The sequence below is a fragment of the Toxorhynchites rutilus genome, chromosome 2, assembly GCF_029784135.1.
Source record: "Toxorhynchites rutilus septentrionalis strain SRP chromosome 2, ASM2978413v1, whole genome shotgun sequence".
Taxonomy (NCBI): Eukaryota; Metazoa; Arthropoda; class Insecta; order Diptera; family Culicidae; genus Toxorhynchites; species Toxorhynchites rutilus.
In genome coordinates this window covers 53,896,393-53,923,695 of record NC_073745.1, presented here as the reverse complement: position 1 = coordinate 53,923,695, position 27,303 = coordinate 53,896,393, and the positions used below count along the sequence as shown (strand labels likewise).

General features: G+C 36.5%; 1 protein-coding gene across 3 annotated transcripts in view; it reads right to left on the bottom strand.

The window, feature by feature from the left end:
* Window positions 1–27,303, bottom strand: part of LOC129767529 (cAMP-dependent protein kinase catalytic subunit PRKX) — a 256,788-nt gene that overhangs the window by 217,570 nt on the left and 11,915 nt on the right. The window contains exons 1-3 of one of the 3 annotated variants that reach the window (XM_055768526.1): window positions 20,294–20,525; window positions 10,573–11,230; window positions 1,137–1,426 (exon numbers count right to left, since the gene is read on the bottom strand). In XM_055768526.1, coding sequence (XP_055624501.1) covers window positions 1,137–1,426; window positions 10,573–10,817 — 535 coding nt within the window. In that variant the 5' untranslated portion in view covers window positions 10,818–11,230; window positions 20,294–20,525. Of the gene's footprint in view, window positions 1–1,136; window positions 1,427–10,572; window positions 11,231–20,293; window positions 20,526–27,303 lie in introns of those variants that run through there. The other 2 variants (XM_055768524.1, XM_055768525.1) reach the window with 2 other exon arrangements.

Genomic DNA, 27,303 nt, shown 5'->3' with positions numbered 1-27,303 from the left:
CTGTGTACCACCCCAGTGTACCGCTTCCCTAGAGCACACACTTGTTGGCTGGCGGCGGCAGCCGAAACCCGGAGGATAAAAATAGCGATCTGTGTCCAATTTCGAGATTACTACAACATCAAGGCGAGAGACACTTCATCACGCGTAGCCGAGCATCGGGTGCCCGTGATATTTTGGGAAGTCTGAGACACACCGCGTCAGCGGTTCATGTTGAATTTGGACGCGTGAAAAGCGATGATTTCACTCTCCGATCTCATTCGATGGAGAAACATGGTGACTTGTGAATGTAAGATTTTCGCGCAGTGACGCATGCTTAAGTTTGCCCTACAAAAGGATTTGCAGCGCTGGGGCATGATGCAATCGTCTGATGGGAATCTATGTCCAACAACCCTTTGCTAAAGATCCACTTAACCATCTGATGAACACTTTCCTCTATCACGGGATTTGTTTTGCCTCGGCTCCAAACCACAGCTGGCATAATTTATTACTTTTTCTCGCCCCGAGAAAGCAAAGCAAAACACAATAATTTCCCACACAAAACCCATTGATGCCGAACCAAGCTCCGCGAGCAGCACGTGTTTGGGGTTGGATCGTTAAAACATTAAGTCGTTATGACGCTGATCAGTCTGCGGTCCTCGTGGCGGAAATGACTTCCGGAGTGACCAAATGGCTGTAGGGAAACATTCTCCAACAGATGTATCACATTCTGGCAAGCGTAATGTAAACTAATCAAAGGGGACGACTATTCTGGAAGAAATGTTGTAATCATAAATTTGACTTTGACGTCGGTCGAACTTCTGAGAAACCCCGTCCAGCCAGATGGTGCTGAAGTGCAGCCGTGCAACCCAGACGGAGTTTATGAGCAGCCAATTAAATTAAACGCCAACAATAAATTCATGACCACATTTGATCGGCGAATGTGTGTTCATGAGATAGCTTTTGCTTCCTAAAGTTCACTTCTAGAGATAAATTTTATGGTTTTTCGATAAGTATTCCCGCTAATTAGAGGCATCCCCGTTAGATGTCGACTAATGAGTCGTCGTCTTGGGCAAAGCACGCTAATTGGACCGTAAATCCGTTTTGTTTGCTACACCGATGTTGCGCTATTGCTCAAAATAGAAAAAAAAATAACTTACCGATCGTCTTCAGTATCTGGAAATCATCCAAATCAGAGTCCTTCGATTGTTTGCTGCGAACTCCGCTGATATTATTATTCTTATCAGATACACTGTCAGAATTATCATCACTATCGCTGCTGTTCCGAGTATCATCATCAGAAGAAGACTTTCTGTTCCGAGCATTTTGCTTCTCACTTTTGCTTTGTTCCTGGTCGTCGTCAGCGTCCTCTTCGTCCTCGTCTACCACCACACGACTATCTTCTTCCTCTTCCTCGTCCTCCTCTTCGTCTTCTTCCGGTTGAATTACCCTGAAAATATAAAATGACGATTTACTGAACAAAAATCTTCAAGCATTCACTCTTGAATCACGAAGATATAATTTTTCATTTAATGTGAAATGTTCTTTATCTCTTGTTTAACATAAATCTCATCTCAAAACACATAAATATCATAAAATAAATAAGACATGGAACGGATACTAGTTTGGCATCAGAGAATATGTTTCTTTTAATATTGCAAAAATGAGTGCTTCGGCCAGGCGGGTTCGAAAGACCTCTAGAAACAACTATGGTTTAGCGCTTGAAGAAGTGGGATAGAATTTTTAGCAAGAAGGAGACTAAATAAAGTGCAATGAACTCGTACGAGAGCTTTTCTGAGAGCTGAATCGAAGCGTCGTTTCGACTCTTCAGGATGAGATCCAAGTTTAATGATTGCAATTTTTTTCCGAAAATCTCAATGTAGTATAGATAACCATCTTTCAATTTCTCAATTTTATTTTTTTTTTTCAAATTTGTAAATGTTTTGTTCTTATTTTTTTTAATTTATGAGTTTTTCAACTTTCAATCTATATTTAATTATTATAATTTGTTCACTTTGTTTAATCTGTTTTTTTAAATTTTTCCTATCATTTTTTTATTTGATTCCCTTCTAAGATTTTCCAACTTTTGTTTTAAATTCATTTTTCTGTAATTTTTTGTTTTTTCGTTTTTTTTTAATTTTATTTTTTTCAATTCTTTCAATGTTTTCATTTCCTTATTTTTTCATTTTTGTTATTTCATTCATTTTTTATATCCTAAGTTTTCCAGTTTTTCACCATTTTTTCCTTTTTTTAAATATTGTTCAATTTTCAATTTTTTTCTCGTTTTTCGATTTTTCATTCAGTTTCCAATTATTTTCCATGCTAATATTCGAATTTTAATTTTTTCAGTTGAAAGTTCAATAATTCCTTTTTCTTTAATGTTGTGTTTGTGACTGAAAAAAAAAAGTTCAACTATTTGAACCTTAAAATTGAAAATCATTTTTTAATTATAATTTTTTTATAATTAATTTTATAATTTTTTTATTTGAAAAAATGTTTTTTTTTCGTTTTTTTTATTTTTTCAGACTTCTGAAATATTTAAAATGTTGCATTTTTTATAACTCGCTTGTTATTTTTGTTTTTCAATTTTTTTCGAATTCGATCAAGTTTCAAAAAAAAAACATTTTTAATTTTCAATAATTCATTTTTAAATTTTGGATTTTTTAAACCTTTCAAGTTTATTTTAATTTTTTCAATATCTTTTTTTTTAAATTTATTTTTTGATAATTCAATTTTGAAATTTTATAGCTTGTTGATAAATTTTCATCAATTCAAATTTTTATTTTTTTATTTTTTTTTCAATTATTCAGTTTTTAATTTTTGTTAGGAATAATTTGTTAAATTTTTCTTTGTTTTTTTTTAATTCTGCACATTTTTTGACATTCCTTCAATTCTTTCAGCTTTTCAATGTTTTTCAATCATTCTAAATTATCGATTATTCACATTTTTGAAGTTTTTTTAAAAAAAATTTCTGCTTTTTTATATATTTTTTAAATGTTTTCACATTATTTGGGTTTTTTTTTCATTTGTTCAATTTTTGAAATTTAATGTTATTTTTTATTTGTTTTTTTCATTTCTCTATTTTTTCATATTCGTATTTTTAATGTTTGGGTGTTTCCAGTTAAAATTTTCTTAAATTTAAATTGATTTTTTTTCCTGTATTATAGTGATTTTCAACACATTTGGCTGGTTCGTCACTTTTACCTTCCATTTTTGGAAGACTGTCGGGAGTGAGAATTGAACTCGTGACCTTTAGCGTGAGAGGCATGAATGTTACCACTACGCCGGATCTCCTCCACAAATTTAAATTGATAATAATCTATATTTTTTTTTCCTTTTTGTATCCTTTTTTCAAACTTTTAAAATATTTTGAATTTTTCAAATGCTATTTTTTTTCAACTGGTGCTTGGATATTTTGAATTTATATAAGTTTTTATTTGTTTTGGATCTTAATTTTTTCAATTCACTTTTTTAATTTTTTATTTTTCAGTTTTTTGGGCTTTCCTTTTCTCAATTTTTCTAATTTTCCAATTTGTAAATATTTGTCCAAGTTTTCTTTAAATTTTCATTTCTGTCATATTCCTATATTTTATGTTTGGGTATTTTTATGTCTTTTTTTTGTTTTTATTTTATTTTAAATTATAATTTTTTTAATTTTTCGAAAATGTTCTCTTCAATTCTGTTCTTTTTTTTGCCTTTTTTTCAATTATGTCAATTTATTAATATTTTTGTTCATATTTTCAATTATTCACATTTTTCATTTTTCAAAGTTTTTTTTCAATTTTTTTATTTCTAATTTATTGATGTTTTTGTTCATCAAAAAATGGTTTTTTTCCTCATTTCTATTTTTTCCGGACTTGTGAAATATATAAAATGTTCCACTTTTTACAATTTGAGCTTTTTTATTTTTTTTCTCCATTTCATCCAATCCTCTCAATTAAAAAAAAATTATATTTGCAATTTCATTTTTTTTCTAATTTTTTGAAGTTCTAAAATTTCATTTTTTCTTTCAAATCCTTTAATTTTATTTGAATTTTTTCAGCACATTATTTTTTGGAATTTGCCAATTGATAATTTTCCAGTTTTATCAATTTTCATTCTTTCTTTTACTATTCTTTCACTATTCAGTTTTTACTTTATTTTAAATTATAATTTGTTCAAATTTTTTCTTCTCAATTCTGTCCAATTTTTGTACTTTTTTAACTATGTCAATTTATTAATGTTTGCCGTGCTCTCGATTATTCACATTTTTATTTGTTTTTCTTTTAATACTTTAATTTTTAAAATCTAATCAAGTTTTAATTTTTTTTTCTTTAATTTTTTCAAATTACGTTTTTTTTTTAATTTTATATTTTTGTCCAGTATTTTTATTTATTCTTAATTTTTTTCATTTATTCATTTTTTCAATGTTTGATAACTTGTTCAATTCAATTTTTCAACTATTTTGCTTTTCTTCTAGTCTTCTTTAATATTTCTTCATTGGTTCATTTTTTGCAATCTATTCTCAGTTTATTAATTTGTTTATTTTACTTTTTTTTATATTCACATTTTTTTTGTTTGGTTATTTTTATTTTTTCAAATTCCTGTTACTATTCAGTTTTTATTTTTTTTAATCCTAATTTGTACAATTTTTCAAATTTGTTCTTTCAATTCTGTACAATTTTCGCCATTTTATCAATTCTGGCAATTCATTAATGTTTTTAATGTTTTCGATTATTTACATTTTTCATTTTTTAAAGTTCTTTTTGGCAGACTTATCTCACTTCTTAACTAGGCGAACCTAGCCAGAATTTTCACCTGCCCCCGGGCTTCTGAATGCCAAAGGGGGACTAGGCTCTGCGGAATGCACGTATCTGCATGCTCGTGCTTTTTCAGTCCTGACCGAGAAATTGTCGGACAATCGCGCAGGTGCTAAGGATGACCGACTTTTGGATGCCGGCCAATTCCTTCTCCATATTCAACACCTTTAGCGCTTCCAGAAGTGTCTTCGGGACAATTCCAGTTCCAGAGAGAACGACTGGAACAATTCTTGGGACCTCCCTTAGCCCCCACAGTTCCTTGAGCTCCACGGCCAATGGTCGGTACTTGCAGATTTTGCGACCGTGGGTCTCCTCCAGATTCTGGTTCAGTGGAATAGCGACATCGATGATGGTGACTTTGCGGTCGCTCTTGTCGTAAACCATTATATCTGGCCGGTTGTGGTGGATCGAGAGGTCGGTCAGAACAGTGCGATCCCAGTACAGCTTGAAACGGTCATTTTCCAGGACAGGTGCAGGCAGGTACCGGTAGTTTGGTACGTTGTCTTCCAGTAGAGCACATTGGAGCGCCAGTTGTCGATGAACAATACGGGCCACGTTGTTGTGGCGCTCGGTGTAGGCTGCGTTGGCCAAAACGGGACAGCCTCCCATAATGTGCTCTATGTTTTCACCTGGTTGATGGCACATCCGGCAAATGTCATCAACGTCTTGATGCCAGACGTACCGCCTGCAGTTTCTCGTCGGCATTATCCTGTCCTGGATGGCTATCATGTCGGCTTCTACTACTGAAGAGAGTTCACCACGCGTTAGCCACAGATTAGATGCGGCCTTGTCGACGTGTGGCCGATCCAGTTGATGGGGGTGGGCACCATGCACTGCCTTCTGCTTCCAAGCTGCAATCTTCTCCTCCACTGTCTGCAGATTGCAGTTGAGTTGGTACTCCGCTTGCGCCAAGTGCAGAGCGCTGTATCCTCTGTCGGCGGCGCAGACAGCCCGGCATAGCGCGTTTTGGTTGGCGCGTTCTGCGAAGTACTCGCGCAGTTGTCGTACCTGGGCAACACACAGTGCAGATATGTCGACTATTCCAAGTCCCCCTTCTTTGCGTGGCAGTGAAACTCTCTCCAGTGCCGATTGAGGATGGTGCATTCCGGCCTCTTTAAATGCTTTCCTCATCCTCCTCTCAAGGTCCTCTAGGTCAGTTTTGCTCCATTTGACTACACCAAAACTGAAGGTCAGCAGGGGAACCGCGAATGTGTTGATCGCGCGTACCTTGTTCCCCGCGTTGAGGAAAGTCCTCAGGACACAGTTCACTCGACTCAAGAACTTGTCTCGCAGCTCCGTCTTGATGTCGGAGTGGCGAATCCCGGTGAGCTGTCGGAATCCAAGATATTTATAGGATTCGCCACGAACCATGTCTCTTATGAACTCGCCGTCATAGACCTCGTAACCTCCGGATTCGGTAAGCTGCCCTTTCAGCATATGGATACAGCGGCACTTGTCAAGGCCGAACTCCATGCAGATGTCCCTGCTTATGTCTTCGACAACCCGGATAGCTACACCTAGACGCTGACGTGAATCAGCGTAGACCTTGAGATCATCCATGTAGAAGGTATGGGTCACTTCTTCGTGGGCGCCGTCGCCATACCTTATTTTATAGCCATGACCGTTTCTATTGAGCGTCCTACTGAGGGGGTTCAGTGCCAGACAAAACCAAAGCGGGCTGAAAGAGTCGCCTTGGAATATCCCCCTCTTTATCTGCAGCGTTCTAGACTGCAACACATTTTCCCCATCACTGAGGTGCAGAGACGTACTCCACTGCCTCATCGCATGCTGCAGGAACCTAACGACGACGGGATCAATTTTGTAGAGCTCCAATACCCGGACGAGAAACGAGTGAGGTATGGAGTCATAAGCCTTCCTGTAATCGATATAGGCCATACTTAGGTTCCGCTGGTTATATACCGCCTGGCCGACTATGGCTGCGTCGATGATGGCCTGGTCTTTGCAGCCATGCGTATTTTTCCTGCATCCTTTCTGCTCTTCTGCGATGATGTGATGCTGTTCGCAGTGAGCAGAAACTTTGGCGGTAATTATGCTGCTCAGTATTTTGTACAGACTCGATAGGCACGTTATCGGTCTGTACTTTGATGGGTTCAATGTGTTGCTGTCTTTCGGGAGGAGGAAGGTGACGCCACGGGTGGCGAATTCAGGAAGGTTGTGTGGGTCACGTAGCACCTTGTTGAAGCACTCAGCTATCTTTGGATGTGCGACGGTCAGCTTCTTGTGTCAAAAGTTCTGGACACCATCGGGGCCCGGTGCTGCCCAGTTCCTCAGGTACCGCGAGGCTTCGCGGACATCGTTCTCTCCGACGATGATAGCTGGCATCTCTCCAATTTCACCACAACTCTCCTCCTCCCGTCTTAACCACATTTGCCCGTCGCGATGTTCTACTGGGGTCTCCCAAATACCAGCCCAGAAGTTCGTCACATCGCTAATATCTGGCAAACCTTCGCGGTAGTCGGGCTTCTCGTCGCTAATGTGGTCGTAGAACGCTTTCTCGTTATCTCTGAACATCCGATTTTGTTCCTGGCGCTTTGCAGAGTCATAGTAACGTTTCAGCCGTTTTGTATTGAGCGTTAACGCTCAATTGCTGTACCAGTGTGTCGAGTTTTTCCGTCAGCTGGTGAGCTCCCAGCTGGCGAAGTTCAGTAGGCCGCACGATCACAGCAACTTGGCGACATAATTTCGCCGATCTGCTGCCTCTTTTGTACGCCATCAGTCTTCCAATTGCGGCGCGCTTGTTTAGGATCCGTTGCTCCAATCTCCTTCGCCATGGATGCTCACGCCTTTCACGGAGATGTTGGAGCAGTCCGCCTCTTGGCCTAATACGGTATCCTAAACTTTTGGCGGTCGCCACAGCAGCACAGTAAACTTTCAGTTGCAGCTCCTCCATGTTCTCAGCATCAACCAAGTGCAGCGGAAGAACGTGCTCGTTCATGAGCTTTACTGCACTTGTCAGCCTGCGGGAATGCTGCAACTTCGGGATCCTGGGGCGCGACAAAGGGTCCGTGTCGCGGAACTGTGAGATCGCCTCGTCGTAATGGAAGACCAGATCGCGTAGTAGTTGTTGATCTGGCTGTGGATCTTCCGGCTCAGAGGGTTGTTGTACTGTGGCCTCCACTGGTGCTGATTCGCGTGCCCCACTCGCGAATGAATTGCTCAGCCGTACTGAACTTCGTCTCGACACATCGCTTGCTCTGCTTGTTCTGGAGCTTAGTTCTCTCTGCACTTGCTGCTTGATCTCGTCGACTTGCGTTTGGGAGAGCATATTGTTGCGTACAATCGCTCTACGCCTCGCGTTCATCGCGTTTTGGTCAAGCCTCCCGACGAACTCTGGATACGCTTCCTCGAACATTGCGAGTATTCGAGGGCGACCGCTCATGTCCGTCTCCAAAGCAGTGCAGATGTAATAGGCGCGGATCACGAATTCGTTCATTTCGTGTGTCCACATGATCCGTCGCCTAGTAGTACCCACAAGTGTGGACGACTGTCGTCTGACAGTCGCAACACGCCTCGTAGGCGCAGCTTTTCGTTGGTGATGTCGATGGCTGCTGTTTCCGTGTGGCGGTAGCTCTTCGGGTTGAACCCGGCTGGTGGCCCGCTCTTGCACATCGCCCTCCAGCCGCTAGCCGCTCGCTCTTACGCCCGTTCCAGGACCAGCTCCAGTTCGGGGACCCTCCTCGGGTGATCGCATTCGTAATATTCGTCTTGACCTTAACTCCATTGTCTGGGTGTATCTCCTTTGCCCGGGAGACAGCGGGTTGGCAAGGCCTCCATGACCCGGGAGGCCTTCCCCGGGAGAGATATAGCGCTCTGACTCGCTCGCACCCCCTCACTTAGCCACTTTCGACACCCGTTCTCGGAGCCAAGACCAGGTGTGTGTTTCCAGTTCACGCCCGATCTAAAAATGTCGTCATATGATCTTCGTGGAGGCGTGAGATAGGAACATTTGAGACCAACAGGTAGGCTCCTACCCTAGTGTTGATCCCCATTTGAGAACCAGTTTTAATTTTTTTTATATCTTTTTTCTTAGTTTTTTTTTTAAATTCATGATCATTTGTTTTGATTATTTTTTTATATTTTTCATCTTATTTCATTTTCATATGCATATAATTTCTATTTTTTTTATTTCGCGCTTTAGTTTTCAAAATTTAGGTTGATTATTTATTTCTTTTCTTAAACTTTTTCAATTTATGTTTATTTAATTTTTTTCCATTTCTTCAGTTTTTCAATATTAATTAACTTGTTCAATTCAATAATTTTCAACTTTTTACCTTTTCTTTGCCATACTTCCAGGTTGTTTTTTTCTCATTTGTTCATTTTTTGAAATTTATTCTCACTTTTTAATTGGTTAATCAATAATCTTTTTTTTTTACTTATTTAATCCATTTTATTTTCTTAAACCATTTTAACATATCTTTTAATTTTTCAAATGTAATTTCTTTTCAATTCGCACTTCATTGAAATTAAATTAAGTTTTCATTTTTTCATTTTTTCAAAATTTGTTCGATTTGTCCAATATTTTTCAATATTTTTAATTTATTATTAAACATTTAGTTCTTCAATGTTCAGTAACTTGATCTTGTTTACAATTGTTTACCGTTTTTCCCTTCTTCCAGTTGTTTTTCAATTTTTTAATCAATTTTTCAATTTAATGTTTCTCGATTTTTTTCAATGTTCTATTTTTTTTTGTCAATTTTTCAAATCATTCAATATTTGTTTTCGTTTTATTTTATTTTTTTTCATTTGTTCAACTTTTTTAAAGGATCCTAATTTTTCCATTTTTCAATATTTTTTAATACTTTTTTTTTGTTCTTCATGTTTGGATATATACATTTGAAGCGGGTTTTAGAAATAACAGTTTCTAGAAATAATCGTTTAGCATCGTATTTTTGATGTAGGACTACGTCTAACGGAAATATTTAGGGGGTAAAGGGCAAATCTAAACACTGAACATGCAAAAAAACGGCTTGATAGGTGTTCCTCCGTTGCGGCCATTATTTAGAGGCAGGTGAACTGCAAAGTTTGAAGCATCTTAAAAACAATCGAAAGAAGGAAATTGTCCAGTTTTGCTACCGAGCTAAACGGACATGCAATGTTGTTAGCTTCAGAATGCATTCTCGAAATATGCACAAAGAAGATTGTACAATTCTGAACTTGCATTAGCATGTGGAAGCAAATCAGAAGAGAAATATGAAGTTGACTATTAACATAGACTTCGTTTTCGCATGGGTTTCAATTATAGTCTCAGTCCACCCAGCGAACCGGCTTAAAAGATAACTTTAGAATTTCAAATTGTTTCGTAGCCACTGTAGGTTTGGATCTTCTAATTGTTTGAATGAGTGTATGTGTAGGTTGTGTGTCGATCAAATCTTTATGTTCGACGGACGATTTCGGGGTTCGGTTTATACGTCATATGCAGTCATGAACAACAATATGCAGTTGGCTAATATTCGTTCGAGAGTAGTCCATTGCGTGAAATAATTCTACTGAACAGTTATTTTTTCGGCTGATGGATATATCGGTCACCCATATGCAACGTTGCATAGTATAAGTTGTGGATTATTTCTTTGAGAATGATGTGGAGATGTAATTGATGTAATTGATCAAATTGAAAATCGAAGTTTTGCCTTATGGTGTATTATGTCATTTTGTTTATCCAATTTCACGATTAACGCGAATGTTATGGAATTTCTGATATGTTTTACAACGCTCAGACCATACGTCCCAATATAATACATTCCCTTGTCTGTCATTTCTTATTTCTATCAGTACTCACCTGAACCTCCTGCTATCCTCCAGATCGTCCTCCTCCTCCTCCTCTTCCGCCCCGCTGAAATCGGACTCCAAAGGATCGGTGGACTCGCCCGAATTTGTACTGGCCGAGGAGTTATCGTTCAGGTTGAGCTTTTTGAACGCGCCACTACAGCTATCACTGGGCGTAAAAGTGGCGGTTGCCGTTACCGGGCTGGTATCACTTCGAAGACGTAGAGTGTAGCTGGTCAGCATTGGTGACGATGACATTTTCACTGCACTACTAGCGTGCCAAATTGGCCCCAATCCCGTGAACCCGAAAACGTTGTAACGATCGTCGAGTTCGATTGCTTCAAACCGACACTTTCCCGATGAGCACACTTGCACTTGCACTTCACAACACCGCCGCGTTCCAGTCCCCGGCTATTCACTTTCGTTTGTAAATTTGATTCTGTCTGTTTGACTATTTTCTTCGCACAAGGGCAAATATTTTTTCGGCCACTCTCCGTAACACTGAGGGTTGTAGTGCTGCGGGGATTTTGGCACATCAACAACAACTTGCCAGGGGTCGCCACCAGCCGCAGCCAGGTGAAGATGGTGGGGCGGATGGAGTCCAAAACGCCAAATCGTCAATCTATGCACTCACCAAATCCGACGAACAAGGAGGAACGGACGGTCCTGTGCTGAGGAGATAAAAAAGAATGTTTCGTCAGTGGAGCATTCGTTAGAGAGGTGAGTAAAAGATGATTACAAGTATCAGTGACGCCAACCAGAAAAGCGGCACAAAAAACGGCAATTAATCACACCCCGAAACGAGACTGTAATTGCGACGTTGATTATTCTCATTTCGATGTTGTTCCGTTTTGTTTTGTTCTATTTTGTTTTTAAAAAAAAATCCTTTTTCTTGTTGTGGTTATCTATACTTGTTGGACAGTGAGGAATCTGTGGTATGCAGCGATTAAAATTTCTACTGGCCGCTGTTCCATTTAGAATAAAATATAGTGTCTCTTGGTGCTGTATATGGTGGATTTCCTCATTTTTGTCATGTCATTTTTTTCTGATCTCGGTGTACCAAAAAAGCATGCTTAGCGGCTTCAGTGCTAATCAAGTTTTCCGTGATGAAAGATCCGAATTTAATTGTCATTAAAACCAGAAAATGAGATATTTCTTTTGAGTGTAACACGCGTATTCCTGAACATACAATTCAAAATATATAAGAGACATCGGAATATAAATGAATTACATAAAAATGATGCTAGTCACAGTGCAAAGGTGATACATCTTTATCATATGTAAATGCCAGAAGAAGGAAATATAGAAACAAAACGAAGGTAAATATAAAAACTGAACTAGAGCAATCAAACGCCAAATGACGGATTGAGCCCCAAATTGTTCACGCTGCGCTTTCCATTCAGCCCACATCAATAGTCGACTAGAAAGCAGTCACAGTAACACATTCGAAAAAAAAACCATGTATTCATTTATATTCTTATTTTGTAACTGTCAATCCCAATGATCAACGCTCTCCTGACGAAAATGTGTTAATCAGACTGGACCACCATTGATTTCGTCTAAACTGCACAGACGCGATCGATATAAGGAATTGTTCCACCGGTGGAGAGATTATTCTGATTAAAGACTTGTAGGAGCTTTCAGTCTAGTCGTACACCTATTTTTCAAATTTATTTGACTTGCTTGATTATATATTCTTAGTTAGAGAATGAAAGGTTTCCAATAGTTTTCATCAGAGTCGCACTTTCCTGTTATCATTCTTATTTTTCAAATTTCAATTCGCAATTCATTGTATTTTTTTTCATTTTCTTCTAAAATGGTTCTATTCTTAATCTTAAAAGTATTGCCCGTCGCTAGTCGCAACTTTTACCCATCTTTCTCACAGCATACGAATCCCTCATCTGAAGAATTCCTGGTCTTTCAAAGCGAACCGCGGATATACCCATTTTTGGACTTCTGGTAAAAATGGAAATGCTGTTCAGCCAGGTATCAACTATCGGGAAAGAGGATCGAAGAGGCATTGAACATGGTCAACATGGGACCTAGCATTATATTGCATCAAAATGACCTTCTTGTGTCTTTTCTATTAGGTGTACCGGTGAGTTTCTTCGGTTTTACAACAGATGGCGTAACTTGATTATTATTCCAGTGATTCAAATTTCCAGACATTCGTTGGAAAGCTACTGCCATTGCCCCTCTCTTTCAATATATGTTATAAAGTTGAATCGTAAGCAACATTGTTTTTTGCCACTTCGAATTTGTCGAATTTCGTACCAACGAGAGTGTTTTTGCGGAGAGTGTTACTTCATCACCTCAGTATGAAGAAAAAAATTGTAAGGAGTTGTATCTAGGATACGACCGCATATTTTCGACGTAGAACTACACCATTATATTATGCCATCCACTTGTTTACCACTTCGAATATTATTTTAGAACGCATCGAAATTATTGTAATAGATTATGTTCTTCGTTACAAATAAATTTGATGCACGTTCTTTCACGTTTGATATGATGCCTAGGACTACCAAAATATATGAACAGAAGAATTGTCAAGCGATCATTGTATTTTACATTTCCCTCTGAAATTATTGCACATCTCATGTTTATGTAGTTCTCGAACCGCGAAAGTTCATTCACCTCTAGTATCTGAAATAACGATTTAAAAGTTTAAAAGAACGTTTAAGGGAAACATATTCCGGTCTGCACAAAGACAAGCGAGTAAAAAAGAACTCAACACCAAAAAATACCCCCGACTTGCATGCTTTGACAAAGCGGATTCCCCCATGCATATTGATTTTGAAGTCCGTATTAGGGAAAAACAGCTCGGTGGGAACACAAACACCCCCGACTTGCATGTATATTTGCAGAGCGGATTTCCACAGGTACATCGTTTTTGAAGTCTGTGTTGGGGAAACCGTAAATCGGGCCAATCAAAACTAGGCAGTTAGGGCGTTTAGATAACGCTTGACATTTTACAGTTACTCAATTGTTCATCTTATGAAAAATAATATTTTATTAATTGTGATAGACGCGTAGAAACATTTCCTATCAATTGATGCAAACATTTTTCCGATCTGTTAAGAAATGTTCGAGTTATAAGCATTCGAAATACGGATGGAGTTAGTACACAAATCGAAAGAACAAATTTGTGGGAAAAAGGAAGTTCTTCAAGTTTTCATTAATTTAAACCGTTTAGAGATTAGCGAATTGTAATGTATAGCATATCAAACAAATCTTAAAAAATTTCCGATTCGATTGGTATGCAAATCATGAGAATTGAAACAGTGAAAATAGTTATCAACGTTAACTTTATTTCATAAAAACGTGACCTGTTTTCTGATTTGGCACCCTTCCTGAAAGACGTAGTTCTACGTCAAAAGCTGCGGAAAGTTATCGTATTTTGGTGGAAGTTTATGGTGACCATGCTCCAACTGAACGAACGTGTCAGACGTGTCAGATACACTTGGAGTAGCTCAACAAACCATATCCGATCGTTTAAACGCAATGGGAACGATCCGAAAGATAGGACTTTGGGTGCCGTATGAATTGAAGCCACGAGACGTCGAACGCCATTTTTTCACATGCGAACAACTGCTCCAACGGCCTAAAACAAAGGGTTTTTTTTGCATCGAATCGTTACTGGGGAAGAAAAGTGAGTCCATTACGACAATCCTAAACGTCGGGCAACGTATGGATACCCCGGCTATGCATCAACTTTAACGGCCGCGCGGAATATTCACGTCCAGAACGTTATGCTGTCTATGAGTTGCGTGGTGTACTATGAGTTGCTAAAACCGAATGAAACCATTACGGGGGACCTCTACCGACGACAACTGATACGTTTGAACCGTGCACTGAAGGAAAAACGGCCACAATACGAGCAAAGACACAATAAAGTTATTTTGCAGCATGACAATGCTCGGCCGCATGTCGCGAAACCGGTCAAAACATACTTGGAAACGCTGATTTGGGAGGTTCTATCCCACCCACCGTATTCTCCAGACATTGCTCCATCCGAATACTATCTTTTTCGATCGATGCAGCATGGCCTGGTTGACAGCACGTCTCCAATTTTGATGAGGTCTCTTTCTTTCTCTCCCTCCCTCTCACTCTCTCTCTTTCTCACTTTCTCTCTCTCACACTTTGGCCCAATCACTCGTTCTCTCTCTCTAGCCGCCATGGCTAGAGAGAGAGAAGCTGTTACTCTCTCTCCGAAACCCTCGTTCCACCATTCCGGCGGATATTGAAAAAGGATTCAGGGAATATGTTCTAGTTCACTCTCTCTCTCTCTCGCTCTCTCTCTCTCTCTCTCTCTCTCTCTCTCTCTCTCTCTCTCTCTTGTCTCTCTCTCTCTCTTCTTCTCTCCCTCACTCACTAACTCTCTCTTCATTTCTCTCTTTCTTTTTCTCACTCACTCACTCTCTAGCTCAATAAATCGTTCTCTCCCTCCCTCTCTCTATTCCTCTCTCTATTCCTCTCTCTTTTCCTCTCTGTCTTCACTCTTTCTAGCCGCGATAGTGTCTAGTATTCTCCGAAACCTCCGTTTCATCATTGCGGAAAGAACTACAGGCAAGTCCTACTTGCTTAGATCGACCGTCTTCTTTTTAAGATCCTTCTGAAATTGGAGAATGTAGCCAGAAGCGTTCAAGGTAACCAGAGATTTTTCCACGTTCGACCTATTAACCGGCGTTGGCAACGTTGAGGAAGGCAGGCAGCTGAGTTTCCAGTTATTGGCTTTACTTCAGTCTGCTGAATATTGTCTCCGGAAATGGTCCTCGAACTGCCCGCAAGTCCTCGATGCTCTCGGAAATCTTTCTGTTCTTCGATCGGCGCGTGGTACATTGTGGTACAACTGCAGATGGATCAGTGGAGGCGATCTGGCGTGGTGGGAGCATCCATACCTCTCACGCAGAGATTACGAGTTTAATTCTCACTCCCGACATTCTTCCAAAAATCGAAGTAAAAGTGACGAACCAATCGAAATGTGTTGGAAGTAACTATAATCGGGAGAAAAAAAAGAGAGCGGGAGGAGTGTCTAACCACCATAGACACATTTATTGCATGCTAAAACCTCAATATGCCTAATTTGGTTGCATTTGCTAGGTTTGCTGTTTAATTTGTATGGAAAGCACACAACGCACCCAACTGTGTTAGGGAACACATTTTGGTGAGAACAAAAGTCCCCATACCATATGTATTTGCAATGATTGGGGTGTGGAAACTGTAGATCGGGGCAACCAAAATGAGGCAGTTGGAGCGTTTAGATAACGCTTCACATTTTACAGTTATTCAATTGTTTATCTAATGAAAAATAATATTTTATTAATTGCGATAGAGGCGTAGAAATATTCCCTATCAATTGATGGAAACATCTTTCCGATCCAGTAAGAGATGTTCGAGTTATAAGCATTCGGAATCATTCATTTTTTTCCTGTATGTTCTGTGTTTAGGTTTTCATTATACCCTCCATATACTCCGGTTAGACGTAGTCCCACGTCAAAAAATCCAGAATATATTTTTTATTTAACTTCATTCAGTTTTAATAGTCATTCTATACAGTCACCTCATCCATTCTCGGTCTGTCAGACCTTTGCGCGAGTATAGGAAGGTTAATGAAAGTGTTTCTAGTTTATCACGAATGGCGTTTATCTGATATCAGGCGTTCGAATATACCGCTCTGAATAGCGAACATCTCCAATTCAAATCAACTCGTTTGCTAATAATTTTGAGAAACATTTTGGAGGAATTGATATTTTGGTAGGAAATATATAAGTATATAAGTTAAAGACCCGATCCGGGCTTTCGGATTTAAAGAGTACTCTACTCTACGACATTAGGACTAAGACTAATTTATTTACAGATTTGCTACAACGTTCAACCTTTTCTTCTCTTGCCACGCCAACATGCTTATCTCCGTCTCCTCCGTTGTTGTGGTATTGCGCTTCTGTTTGTGTTCCTCCAGTTTCCATCTTCATCGGTTTGTTTAGGATTCCTGCATTCTCGCTTTCGTCGTGGGAGTCCTTATCGCTGCTGCTTAGATTGTTGTTGGCTATTTGCAATCTTTGGCCTATCTCATGATCTTTGTCATGAATGCGTTGAGAGCATGCATCTTCTAATGTTCCCATTCTTTGTTAACAGCCAGTTGCACAGATGTTTCCTTAACTTCTCCCTTCTCCGAGTCTGAAACGTCCCGTTTCAGTAGGGTTTTGACTGCGTTTTCATCATTTTTTGACTGCGAAGTGTTATGCCTCTTTAATACAAACAAGTTCAAGTCGGACTCAATATAAATCCATGGCAGAATGTCCGGTACAATCATCAGCTCGTGTAGAGTAGTCCTGAGCGGTACAATCATCGGCTCTAGTTGATGAGTTAGGGAAACACTCGTTCTTGGTAAAATCTTCAAGACGGTTCTTATCGGATATGCGGCTACACTTCTTAGTGGGAAAATTCGTCCGGTTTTGTTGATGATGGCGATGGTGGCGGGCATTTTTAGTGTTGTGTTTCTCACTTGTAAAGGTTTAACAAAAAATATATAATAACTCGTACTATCTAATTGTAGAATCGATACAATGCGAAAAATTTCCATATGATCGTGAAATGCTGATGGATTTAGATTTGAGAACTCATAGATTTGATCTAAATTTGTTAGAAAAAAAATTTTTTTTTTTACTTTACTTGTTACGAAATTCAGTTTTTTTATGGGAAAAATTGTCAGGTAAATCGAAGTTTAACTAATTATATGTTTGGAAGATATGCTGTACGACTCTAGGAATACTCAATTGAAAATAATTTAAATAATTCAGTCAAATTTAATAATTCAAATTCGGCAAAAAAATCAGCCCTTTTTCTGCTTCTTTTTGTTTCATGCTTATAGGAATAATTTTAAACCTAACTTACTCATTGTTTTTCAGAAGACTACTTTCAGTCTGTTAGACTATTTATGATTCGCTAAAATTATTGTTATCTAGATGTTTTATTATTTCTTCAGTTTATGATCTTATACAATTCGGTGATTTTGATCTTGTTCTATTTTTGGCAATAGAATGTGAATTGAAACATGAATGTTTTTTTTTTAAATTTGCCGTTCTATTTTTATTTTATAAGGTACTAGAAGAGTTTTTTTAGTCGATTTTAGGGCACATTTTATTGACTTATATCGCTGGGGCTTTTTTATGATTAGTAGACCAGAATTTCTACTAGAATCATTGGATTGTATGGATATAGTTGATAGAAGCGGGCAGAAAGAATTTTAGAATTTCCTGGAAAGGGAAAGAATATGATTATTGTTATGGTAGAAGTAATGTTTGGTTCATTTAACATTTTAGATGTGTTCGGTTCGCATTTATTGTGATGGTTGTTTTACTTTGAGATTTGTCTTATTTTACCACAACATTCATATCGCATTCGTTTCGATATCAAAATAATTTTGCCAAGTTGAATGATTTTTCTTCACTATCCTTGATATCGTAAGGAGCTTCTAGACGCTTGAAATCTGGGGGAGATAATATTGTATTATTATGTAATATAGATGATTTTAAAAACATTTCATTAGTTGTCAAGTTTCCGAATTTGTGTCTGTAGCAACGAGATATTTCGTTGCTTGTTGAGCGGAACCTTTCAACGGTTCCATCGCTTCCGTTGTTTTTATCAAGTTTATGTGAGGGTTGCTGAGTTCTGGATTTCGTATAAGTAAAATTTTCGATAATTTCTACGTGATTTTGATTGATTCCCGTTTGTACTGTTCTATTTATTCGCTCTTTCCTATAATTATGCTCTTGTTTGTTTTGGAGATTTGTTCGATTGCTTGAATACATTTTGTTGTGTAAGTCAGTTTCTAGAATAACTGGATTACTACTCGGGTTGAATAATGAAACATTTTTCGTATTAATTATGCTTGGATCGATTTGAACATTGTGATCAGTATAAGAATTTTGTGTTTTGTTCGATATTAGTGTTTTTCCGCCATGAATATTATTGATCTGAAAGTTCGTTTCAGTTCCGTTAAAAGTTTTTCTGTTCATAGGAATTCTCAAACTTCCTATTAGTAGCTCGTTGGATACGGTATCGATGATAGCGCCCAATGATTTTAAAGATTCGTAACCGATTAGACCATCAAAAAATTTATGAAATCGAAATAAAAGAAATTTCTGCCTTGGTAGTGATTTATAGTTGAAGAAAATATTGAGTTCACTAAATTTGTCTATATTATGCGATCCGGAAATGTTTTTAATTAGATGAGGTACGCAATTAATTTTCATTGTGGGGTGAATATGCTCTGGTGAAATATAATATTTATTAGAGCCAGTGTCGACAAGAAATTTTAGATTTCCAATTTGTGTTTTAATATTCAGATATGGGAGAAAACTGTTTTCTTTATCATATGAAAGAGGTCTGAATCCCTCTGAAAATTTTAGATTTTGCTCTGAGAAATTATGGTTTTGTTTGAGGCCAGATGAAATATATTTGTGGTTGGGGTATGAATCCCACTGAAAATTTAGGTTATCCCTTAATTCAGGAGTGTTTTGAGTAATAGCGGATTTATTTAATGAATACTCGTTATAGTTAATGGCATTACTGTCAGGAGATACTTTACCTACGTGTTCCCTATTCTGGATCTCTTCTTGGTAATGAATTCGATTGTTTTGAAAAGGTTGGAAATTGGGGGTAGAACGTTGATTATAATTTGTTTTTGTGGGTTGTTTTTGATTAATGAATCGCGAAGAACCTAACTGATTAGTATTAATCAATGAAGGCCGATTTTGTTTGTGATCTGTTCTGAAAGGTTTTTTGTGCATGAAATATGATTGCTACTGTAATTGTTCTCTAAATGAATTGTTTTTCGTAAAAGGGACCATTCTTTGTGGAAAACTTTCACGTCGTCTTTGTATGGCGTTGTATTGATCTAAAGCACTTTCGTAGGCTTTTAAAAGACTATCAGGTCGATAAATGCGAGTTAATGACGATAAATTCGCATGTAAGCCATCTATGAAATCATTTGTAATCATGCTCTCGTATGTTTTTATAAGAACAACAGCGCATACTTTTGTCTCGTCGTTCAACAAAATTTTCGCCTTTATATCAGCTAATAAGTTTCGGCACTCTTCATAATACGAAGTTAAATCTTTTGAACCTTGTTTCAAGTAAGGGATACTTGTACAAAGTGTGGAAAGATCTCTTTTGTCGCCAAAAGAATATTTTAAAGCAGATTTAATTGCCGACCAGTCTAATTTTGTATGACCATTTACAAGAGCGTCATTAGCTTTATCTATAATTTTGTCTCTGATGATGCTCACCCACAAAGGCATTACATCATTAATCAATTGTTCATTGTTAATTATGTTCTTGATGAATTGGATTTTTTGATCCACCGATTCTAGCCATGAAACTAGTATTTTCGGCTCTCCCGCGAAATTTGGGATCATTTTAATAGGATCAGGGATCCTTAATTTATCAAAGTTATTAACCGCGTTCTGGGAGTGATTACCCACTAATGGTAATTAAAAATTCGAAAGTCGCATATGCTGTTTTTCAAGCAAAAGGATTATTTCCTTTATTATTTGTTTTTGGATTGATTCCGCCATTTTGCGAGTAATCATCCGTTTATTAAGCTAGTTCTATTTGTATAAAAAAAAGCATAAAACTTTAAGACTGAATACGCAATAAATGCGGTAAATTAGATCACGTTTTTATTGGTCTTAGTAGTAAATAGTAGAAATATATAAAATATTACTTACTTGGTGCTCCGGCGAAGGCGAAAGATGTGTTTTCCTCACTATATCACACTCGTTTTACACGTTTAATGTTTAACACACACCACAGTTCAATCAGTTCTTAAAGTTCATCGGTATTCCCCCGATAAAAAAAAACACTTAAACGTTTCGCGGCCGGAACTACCGACTGCGCCAGTTAAAGACCCGATCCGGGCTTTCGGATTTAAAGAGTACTCTACTCTACGACATTAGGACTAAGACTAATTTATTTACAGATTTGCTACAACGTTCAACCTTTTCTTCTCTTGCCACGCCAACATGCTTATCTCCGTCTCCTCCGTTGTTGTGGTATTGCGCTTCTGTTTGTGTTCCTCCAGTTTCCATCTTCATCGGTTTGTTTAGGATTCCTGCATTCTCGCTTTCGTCGTGGGAGTCCTTATCGCTGCTGCTTAGATTGTTGTTGGCTATTTGCAATCTTTGGCCTATCTCATGATCTTTGTCATGAATGCGTTGAGAGCATGCATCTTCTAATGTTCCCATTCTTTGTTAACAGCCAGTTGCACAGATGTTTCCTTAACTTATATATATTTTTTGGAATTGGAATTCTTGATTTTAGGGTATTTTCTCTTTTCATGGGAAATCAATCAATATTTTTATGACAGTCATTCTGAAATATTCTACCTTTTACTTCACAATTTAGTAATGCATGATGCAAGATTTAACGTGAAATTTTTATTATGAAAATTTTTTTTTGTTAATATGGTAGTTAATAAATCTATCATAAAATTACAAGATTATCGATTCTAAATGATAAAAATACGAATCATTCGAATAAACTCTGAAATCCGTAGTGGTTTGACCACCCAATTATGTTCAACACAGAGACACAAACAGTGAGAAGAAGAAGCATGAGAAGCCAGCTATCTAATTTTTCTGGCAACATTGACCTATTTTGTTTCTAAAACTCGAATGAAAGAGCTCAAATTCTTCCCTGTTTGCCATTGATCACATTCAAAATAGGAAAATCAGCTAAATATTTCTGCACTTACAAACTTTCACCATGAACTAAATTTCCGTCTATCGGTTTCGGCTTCATTTTACATGGTTAACAAATACTTCCTACCACCGCAGAGAAGATCTTCATCATCGAAGATGAAAAAAAATCATTATAAACTTTCAATTACCACTACTCATATGTAGGTTATTTACTTCCGTTTTTTATGCGTACACTTTTTCCATGCGTTACACCTTTTTCCCACGTCTAAGGTTACCTACGATGCGCGGGAAGCACCGGGAGTTGAATCATCAGCGGTAAATAGATATGGAGCACGAGGTCAAGCATTGGTTCGTGCAATAGTGCGCGCCTAACGGTTCCTCTGTTTGTTTTTATTTAGTTTTGGATGATACGATTTTGGATTTTTATTATGGATCTACGCTCAGCGATGTCTTGATCCGGAGTTAGTGACCTTGTCTGACTAGATTTTCCCAACTCGGAACATACCAGACCAGACAGATGTATTCCTACAGACTGATCGCGAAAGTGACCATTATGTTAAGATAAACTTTTGTTTCCAGAAATAAGCATCATAACGGAAACTGTTACTTCATATTTCGTATCTATAGCCAAAAGCATTCATCGAGCCGAAAGCGCGGACTAAAAATAACCACAAACACAGTTTGCGATGAATCGGTTGAAGAGACCGCTGTTGAACACGCGAAAATTTGAACGTGATGATTATGAATATTATGAAATGTACCATAAACGTGAGATTGATATTCTTGGGATCACAATATATGACACCACGTTTAAATGCAATTACATAAACACCAACATTTGAGTAGTTTTGAAAATTTTTGATTGGCTTTGATTATTTTTTGTGTACGCGCAGCTTTTTCCACACTACAGCGATAGTCTCGAAATCAATGGACCGAGAAGATTTTATTGAGAAGGTCATCTCGTTACCACCCGATTGAGCGTAGGAAATGAAGCACTTCGAAGTACGTGATTGCAGTGCAAATCTCAAGTGGAGCTCAGCGATGGAAATAGGAAATGATAAACAATACCCCACTAAACCCACCCCCACTGACTGGTTCGATTCATTGCGCTCTCGGGTGGTGATGGGAAGCGATTCAGCAAGCTGTCATAATCGACAGAGCGTGAAACGGGGGAATGCTCCCAGACGCGATAAAACCGTGTCTGGATTGTCCGTCTCGTACGACTGCGTGCGAAAAATGAAGGTCGCAACCTGTCACAAATAAGTTAGAGATTACGATAGGAAGATGGGCACCCTTTATGCTGTAAACCTGGGGAATTTTTTTGAAAATGAAAGTGAACAACGGTAGCTCGCATTTTTCGCATTGTCCCACGCGCGATCTTCAAAACGGTTTCCAAAGTGCGCTTAGGAGAAGAAAAAGTCCGAAAAAAGTTACACAAAATAAACAACAAACGGTGACGATTGACGATCCCATGGAAAGAGCTTAATGTGTTTTTCTTGGGTCAATCCGTGCGCGTTCGGTTGCTTTATGAGCAGCATACTTCCATTCCGCCGCTAGATAATGACTTGCGGCCGCAAACACCCACTTGTTGTATTGATGCTGCGCAGTTAATCATTATTTTTTTTTTTTTTAGTTTGATGTTTACGCATTGCTGGGTGATTTTCGGGGAGAGAGTATAGTTAATGCGCTAAAAACGGCTTCGGTTGGTCGGTTAAATTCACCTTCGACACGCGAATGTGACAATGGATGGTATCGGAACGGTGACTCGCCAAGGACTATGCCATCACTGCTGCCAAATCGGCAGAAGCGATACGCATCTTTCACACCTCGACCGTGATTTACGCCACCCATCGGAGGGGTTGTTTGTGACAACTTGTCAAATTTTATCGCTGCTTATGGTGGACATCTGATCTACAGATTCGGGAGATAGCATAACTAATAGGCAAAATATATTAAAACATTCAGAATGGAAAACTGACGAATTTTTGTTTGTGCGAATTCGTAGGTAGTTAATTAAAATTCGAAGCATAAGCCTTTCATATTTTATGAACGATTTACTTCAATTTGAATTAATGGCTCATCAACCTATTTTCAAACTTATCCTTATTCTTTTTCAATAACACTAATATTGCTAACGGAATTTCGCTTCTCAACAAACTTACGTCGCATTATTTTAATCCTCAAATTAGTTATTCAGTTTTTTTTGTGCCGAATTCAAAGATACACATGTACCAATGCAAATCGGAAGAATTTGTTTCGACAAAAAAAATCTGGTCAGAATTGGAATTAAACCCGAAACTCTCGAACTCGCCACTGGACTACGAGAGTCACTCATCTTTAAATTGTTCCAGGGAAATCAATACATAAAGCTTCGGTTCCAAATTGTGAGAATTGTATCCAAATTTTCAAATACCAGTAACTGTTTATTCATTTCACCAAAATTATCCCAAGTATACCAAAATTGCTTTAGTGCATTGTTTACACCCTGTCATGAGCGAATATGTAAATTTTCTTCCTTTTCACGGAATTTGCTAACGCAAACATTTTATCATTGGTTTTGATTGTCACTTTTTTTCAAATGTCTAATATTATTTCTGTAGTTGTTTCAACTATTTTGTTGTTTGTTGTTTTCATGTTAAGTGCTAGAGAATGCATGAACCTACAATAAATGGGTGTAAAAAATGATATTTTATGCAGAAATCTTCATTAAAATTAATATTGAAGTAGTGTTCGTTATATGAATCAAGTTTCTACGCATGATTCAAATTCCGAACACTTCATAGTCAAATGTAAATTTACTGAACTTTAATGTTATAAATAATTGAATAATCAAAACCCTGAAATTCTTTGGGTCTATAATTTATAATATTACGCATTTACAAAAAAGTGACAGTCAAAACCAATGATGAAATGTTTGCGTTCGCAAATTCTGTAAAAAAAACATATATCGGTAATTTTACAGTTTTTGAAGTTTTTTCAACTATTTTGTTTGTTGTTTTCATGTAAAGTGCTAGAAGAGGTAAGAATCTACAATAAATGGATGAAATAAAATGATATTTTGCGCAAAAATCTTCATTAAAATTAGTGTTCGGAAATAATCAAGTTTCTACGCATGATACAAATTACGAACATTTCATTTTTGAATGTGAATTTACAGAGCTTTAATGTTTAAATAATTTAATATTCAAAACCCTGATATTCTTTGGGTTATAGACTTCATTTTAACATCATTTACATGTATCGATACCGATATAGCGCTCTTGGTCCCGAAACCATGTAAACTATAAGAAACAAATGAGTAATTCCAAATGAAATCGACAAATGACAAAACATGAGTATTTTTGATTCGAATGAAAGTATGTATTCCGTTTGGGTTAGAGGAGATATGAGTTTTCCACAGCAATTGGGAATTTTTTGACTAAAACGTAACTTTTGAAAAGGGCGTATCGATTTGAGTAAGAGAAATCTTTGATAATTTATATCTCAAAAACTATGAGTCGTACCGAAATAAAGCCTTAGAAAGAGTTATAGAGTATTGATGTTAGAATATAAAAAAATGTACACTGAGAAAAAAATTAGTACTCATTTTTTTATTTACAAAATAAAAATTCTATTTGCAATATCCAAAATACATATTTTTTAATGTTTTTTAAATTTTTTCATTCAAAATAGAAGTCATGCAGAAAATTTAAAAAATGAGCCCAAGATGGTAAAACTATTTTTGACGAACTTTGTGGAACATCGAATTTTTAGGAATTTTCGAAACTTCGAATTTTTGTATGTTAACAATCACTTTTAGCCACAAATTATGAATCCTGATGTGATTTAAAACAAAAAAAAGGTATTATCAATCAACTTGTGAATGTAGCCATTCTTGAAATATTTAAAAAATATTTCTAATTTATTGTCTTTTTTATAGTAAATAATCCCTTTTAATATGTTTGTCGTGTTATACCGTCATGTTCATGAAATTTTATGAATTTGCTTAAAATTTCCAACAACTTTTCCAAATACATCATCATGGTTCATTTTTTGACTCGAGCGTAACTTTTGAAAAGGGCGTATCGATTTGAGTAAGAGAAATCTTTGATAATTTATATCTCAAAAAATATGAGCCCTACCGAAATAGTGTGTTAAAAAGAGTTATAGAGTATTGTTGGCTTAATTTGAAAAAATATACACTGAGAAGAAAAATTATTACTCTTTTTTTTATTTACAAAATAAAATTTTAATTGGCGATAACAAAAACTATGTATTTTTTTATATTTTTTTCAATTTTTTCATATAAAATAGAAGTCATGTAGAAAATTTAAAAAACGGGCCCAAGATGGTAAAACTATTTTTGACAAAATTTGTGGAACATCGAATTTTTGAGGAATTTTCGAAACTTCGAATTTTTGTATGTTAGCAATCATTCTTAGCCACAAATTATGAATTCTGATGTGATTGAAAACAAAAAAGATTATTATCAATCTCGAAATATTTAAAAAAATATTTCTAATTTATAATCTTTTTTATAGTAAATAATCTCTTTTAATATGTTTGTCGCGTTATACCGTCATGTTCATGAAATTTTATGAATTTTCTTATAATTTCCAAAAATTTTTTTGATTGACTGAAGTTTGTATCAAGATAAAAAAGATTTTTGAGTTTCGCTACGTTTTGTATTAACCCACATGTCTTCGAATGTTTCGTAACATAACTCCTAAACATATGTCTTTACCATAACGATGTGTTTGGAAAAGTTGTTGGAAATTATAAGCGAATTCATAAAATCTCATGAACATGATGGTATAACACGACAAACATATTCAAAGGGCCAATTTACTATTAAAAAGACAATAAATTTCTTATATTTTTTCAAATATCTCGAGAATGGCTACATTTGGAAGGAGATTGATAATAACCTTTTTTGTGTTAAATAGCATCAGGATTCATAATTTGTGATTAAAAATGACTGCTAACATACAAAAACTCGAAGTTTCAAAAATTCCTAAAAATTCGATGTTCCACAAATTTGGTCGAAAATAGTTTTACCATTTTGGGTCCATAAATTTTCTACATGACTTCTACTTTATATGAAAAAATTGAAAAAAAATATAAAAGAATACATATTTTTTGATATTGCAAATTAAAATTTTATTTTGTGAATAAAAAAAGAGTAATAATTTTTCTTCTCAGTGTATATTTTTTTCAAATTAAGCCAATAATACTCTATAACTCTTTCTAACACACTATTTCGGTACGACTCATATTTTTTGAGATATAAATTATCAAAGATTTCTCTTACTCAAATCGATACGCCCTTTTCAAAAGTTACGCTTGAGTCAAAAAATGAATCATGATGATGTATTTGAAAAAGACCGTAAATTAGAAATTTTTTTTTTAATATTTCGAGAATGGCTACATTTAGAAGGAGATTGATAATAACCTTTTTTGTTTTAAATCACATCAGGATTCATAATTTGTGGCTAAAAATGATTGTTAACATACAAAAATTCGAAGTTCCGAAAATTTCAAAAAATTCGATGTTCCACAAAGTTCGTCAAAAATAGTTTCACCATCTTGGGCCCATTTTTTAAATTTTCTGCATGACTTCTATTTTGTATGAAAAAATCAAAAAAAATTAAAAAATATGTTTTTTGGATATTGCAAATTGAATTTTTATTTTGTAAATAAAAAAAAGAGTACTAATTTTATATCTCAGTGTACATTTTTTTATATTCAACCCTCAATACTCTATAACTCTTTCTAAGACACTATTTCGGTACGACTCATTGTTTTTGAGATATAAATTATCAAAGATTTCTCTTACTAAAATCGATACGCCCTTTTCAAAAGCTTGAGTCAAATAATTCCCAATTGCTGTGAAAAACTCATATTTCCTCCAACCCAAACGGAATACACACTTTCATTGGAATCAAAAATACAAGTTTTTAAAATCTGCATTTTTAGGACGATTTCATTCGGAATTGCTGAAATACAATCAATAATTACAAAAAAACAAGCAAAATCAATTTTTTTGCGAGCATATAATT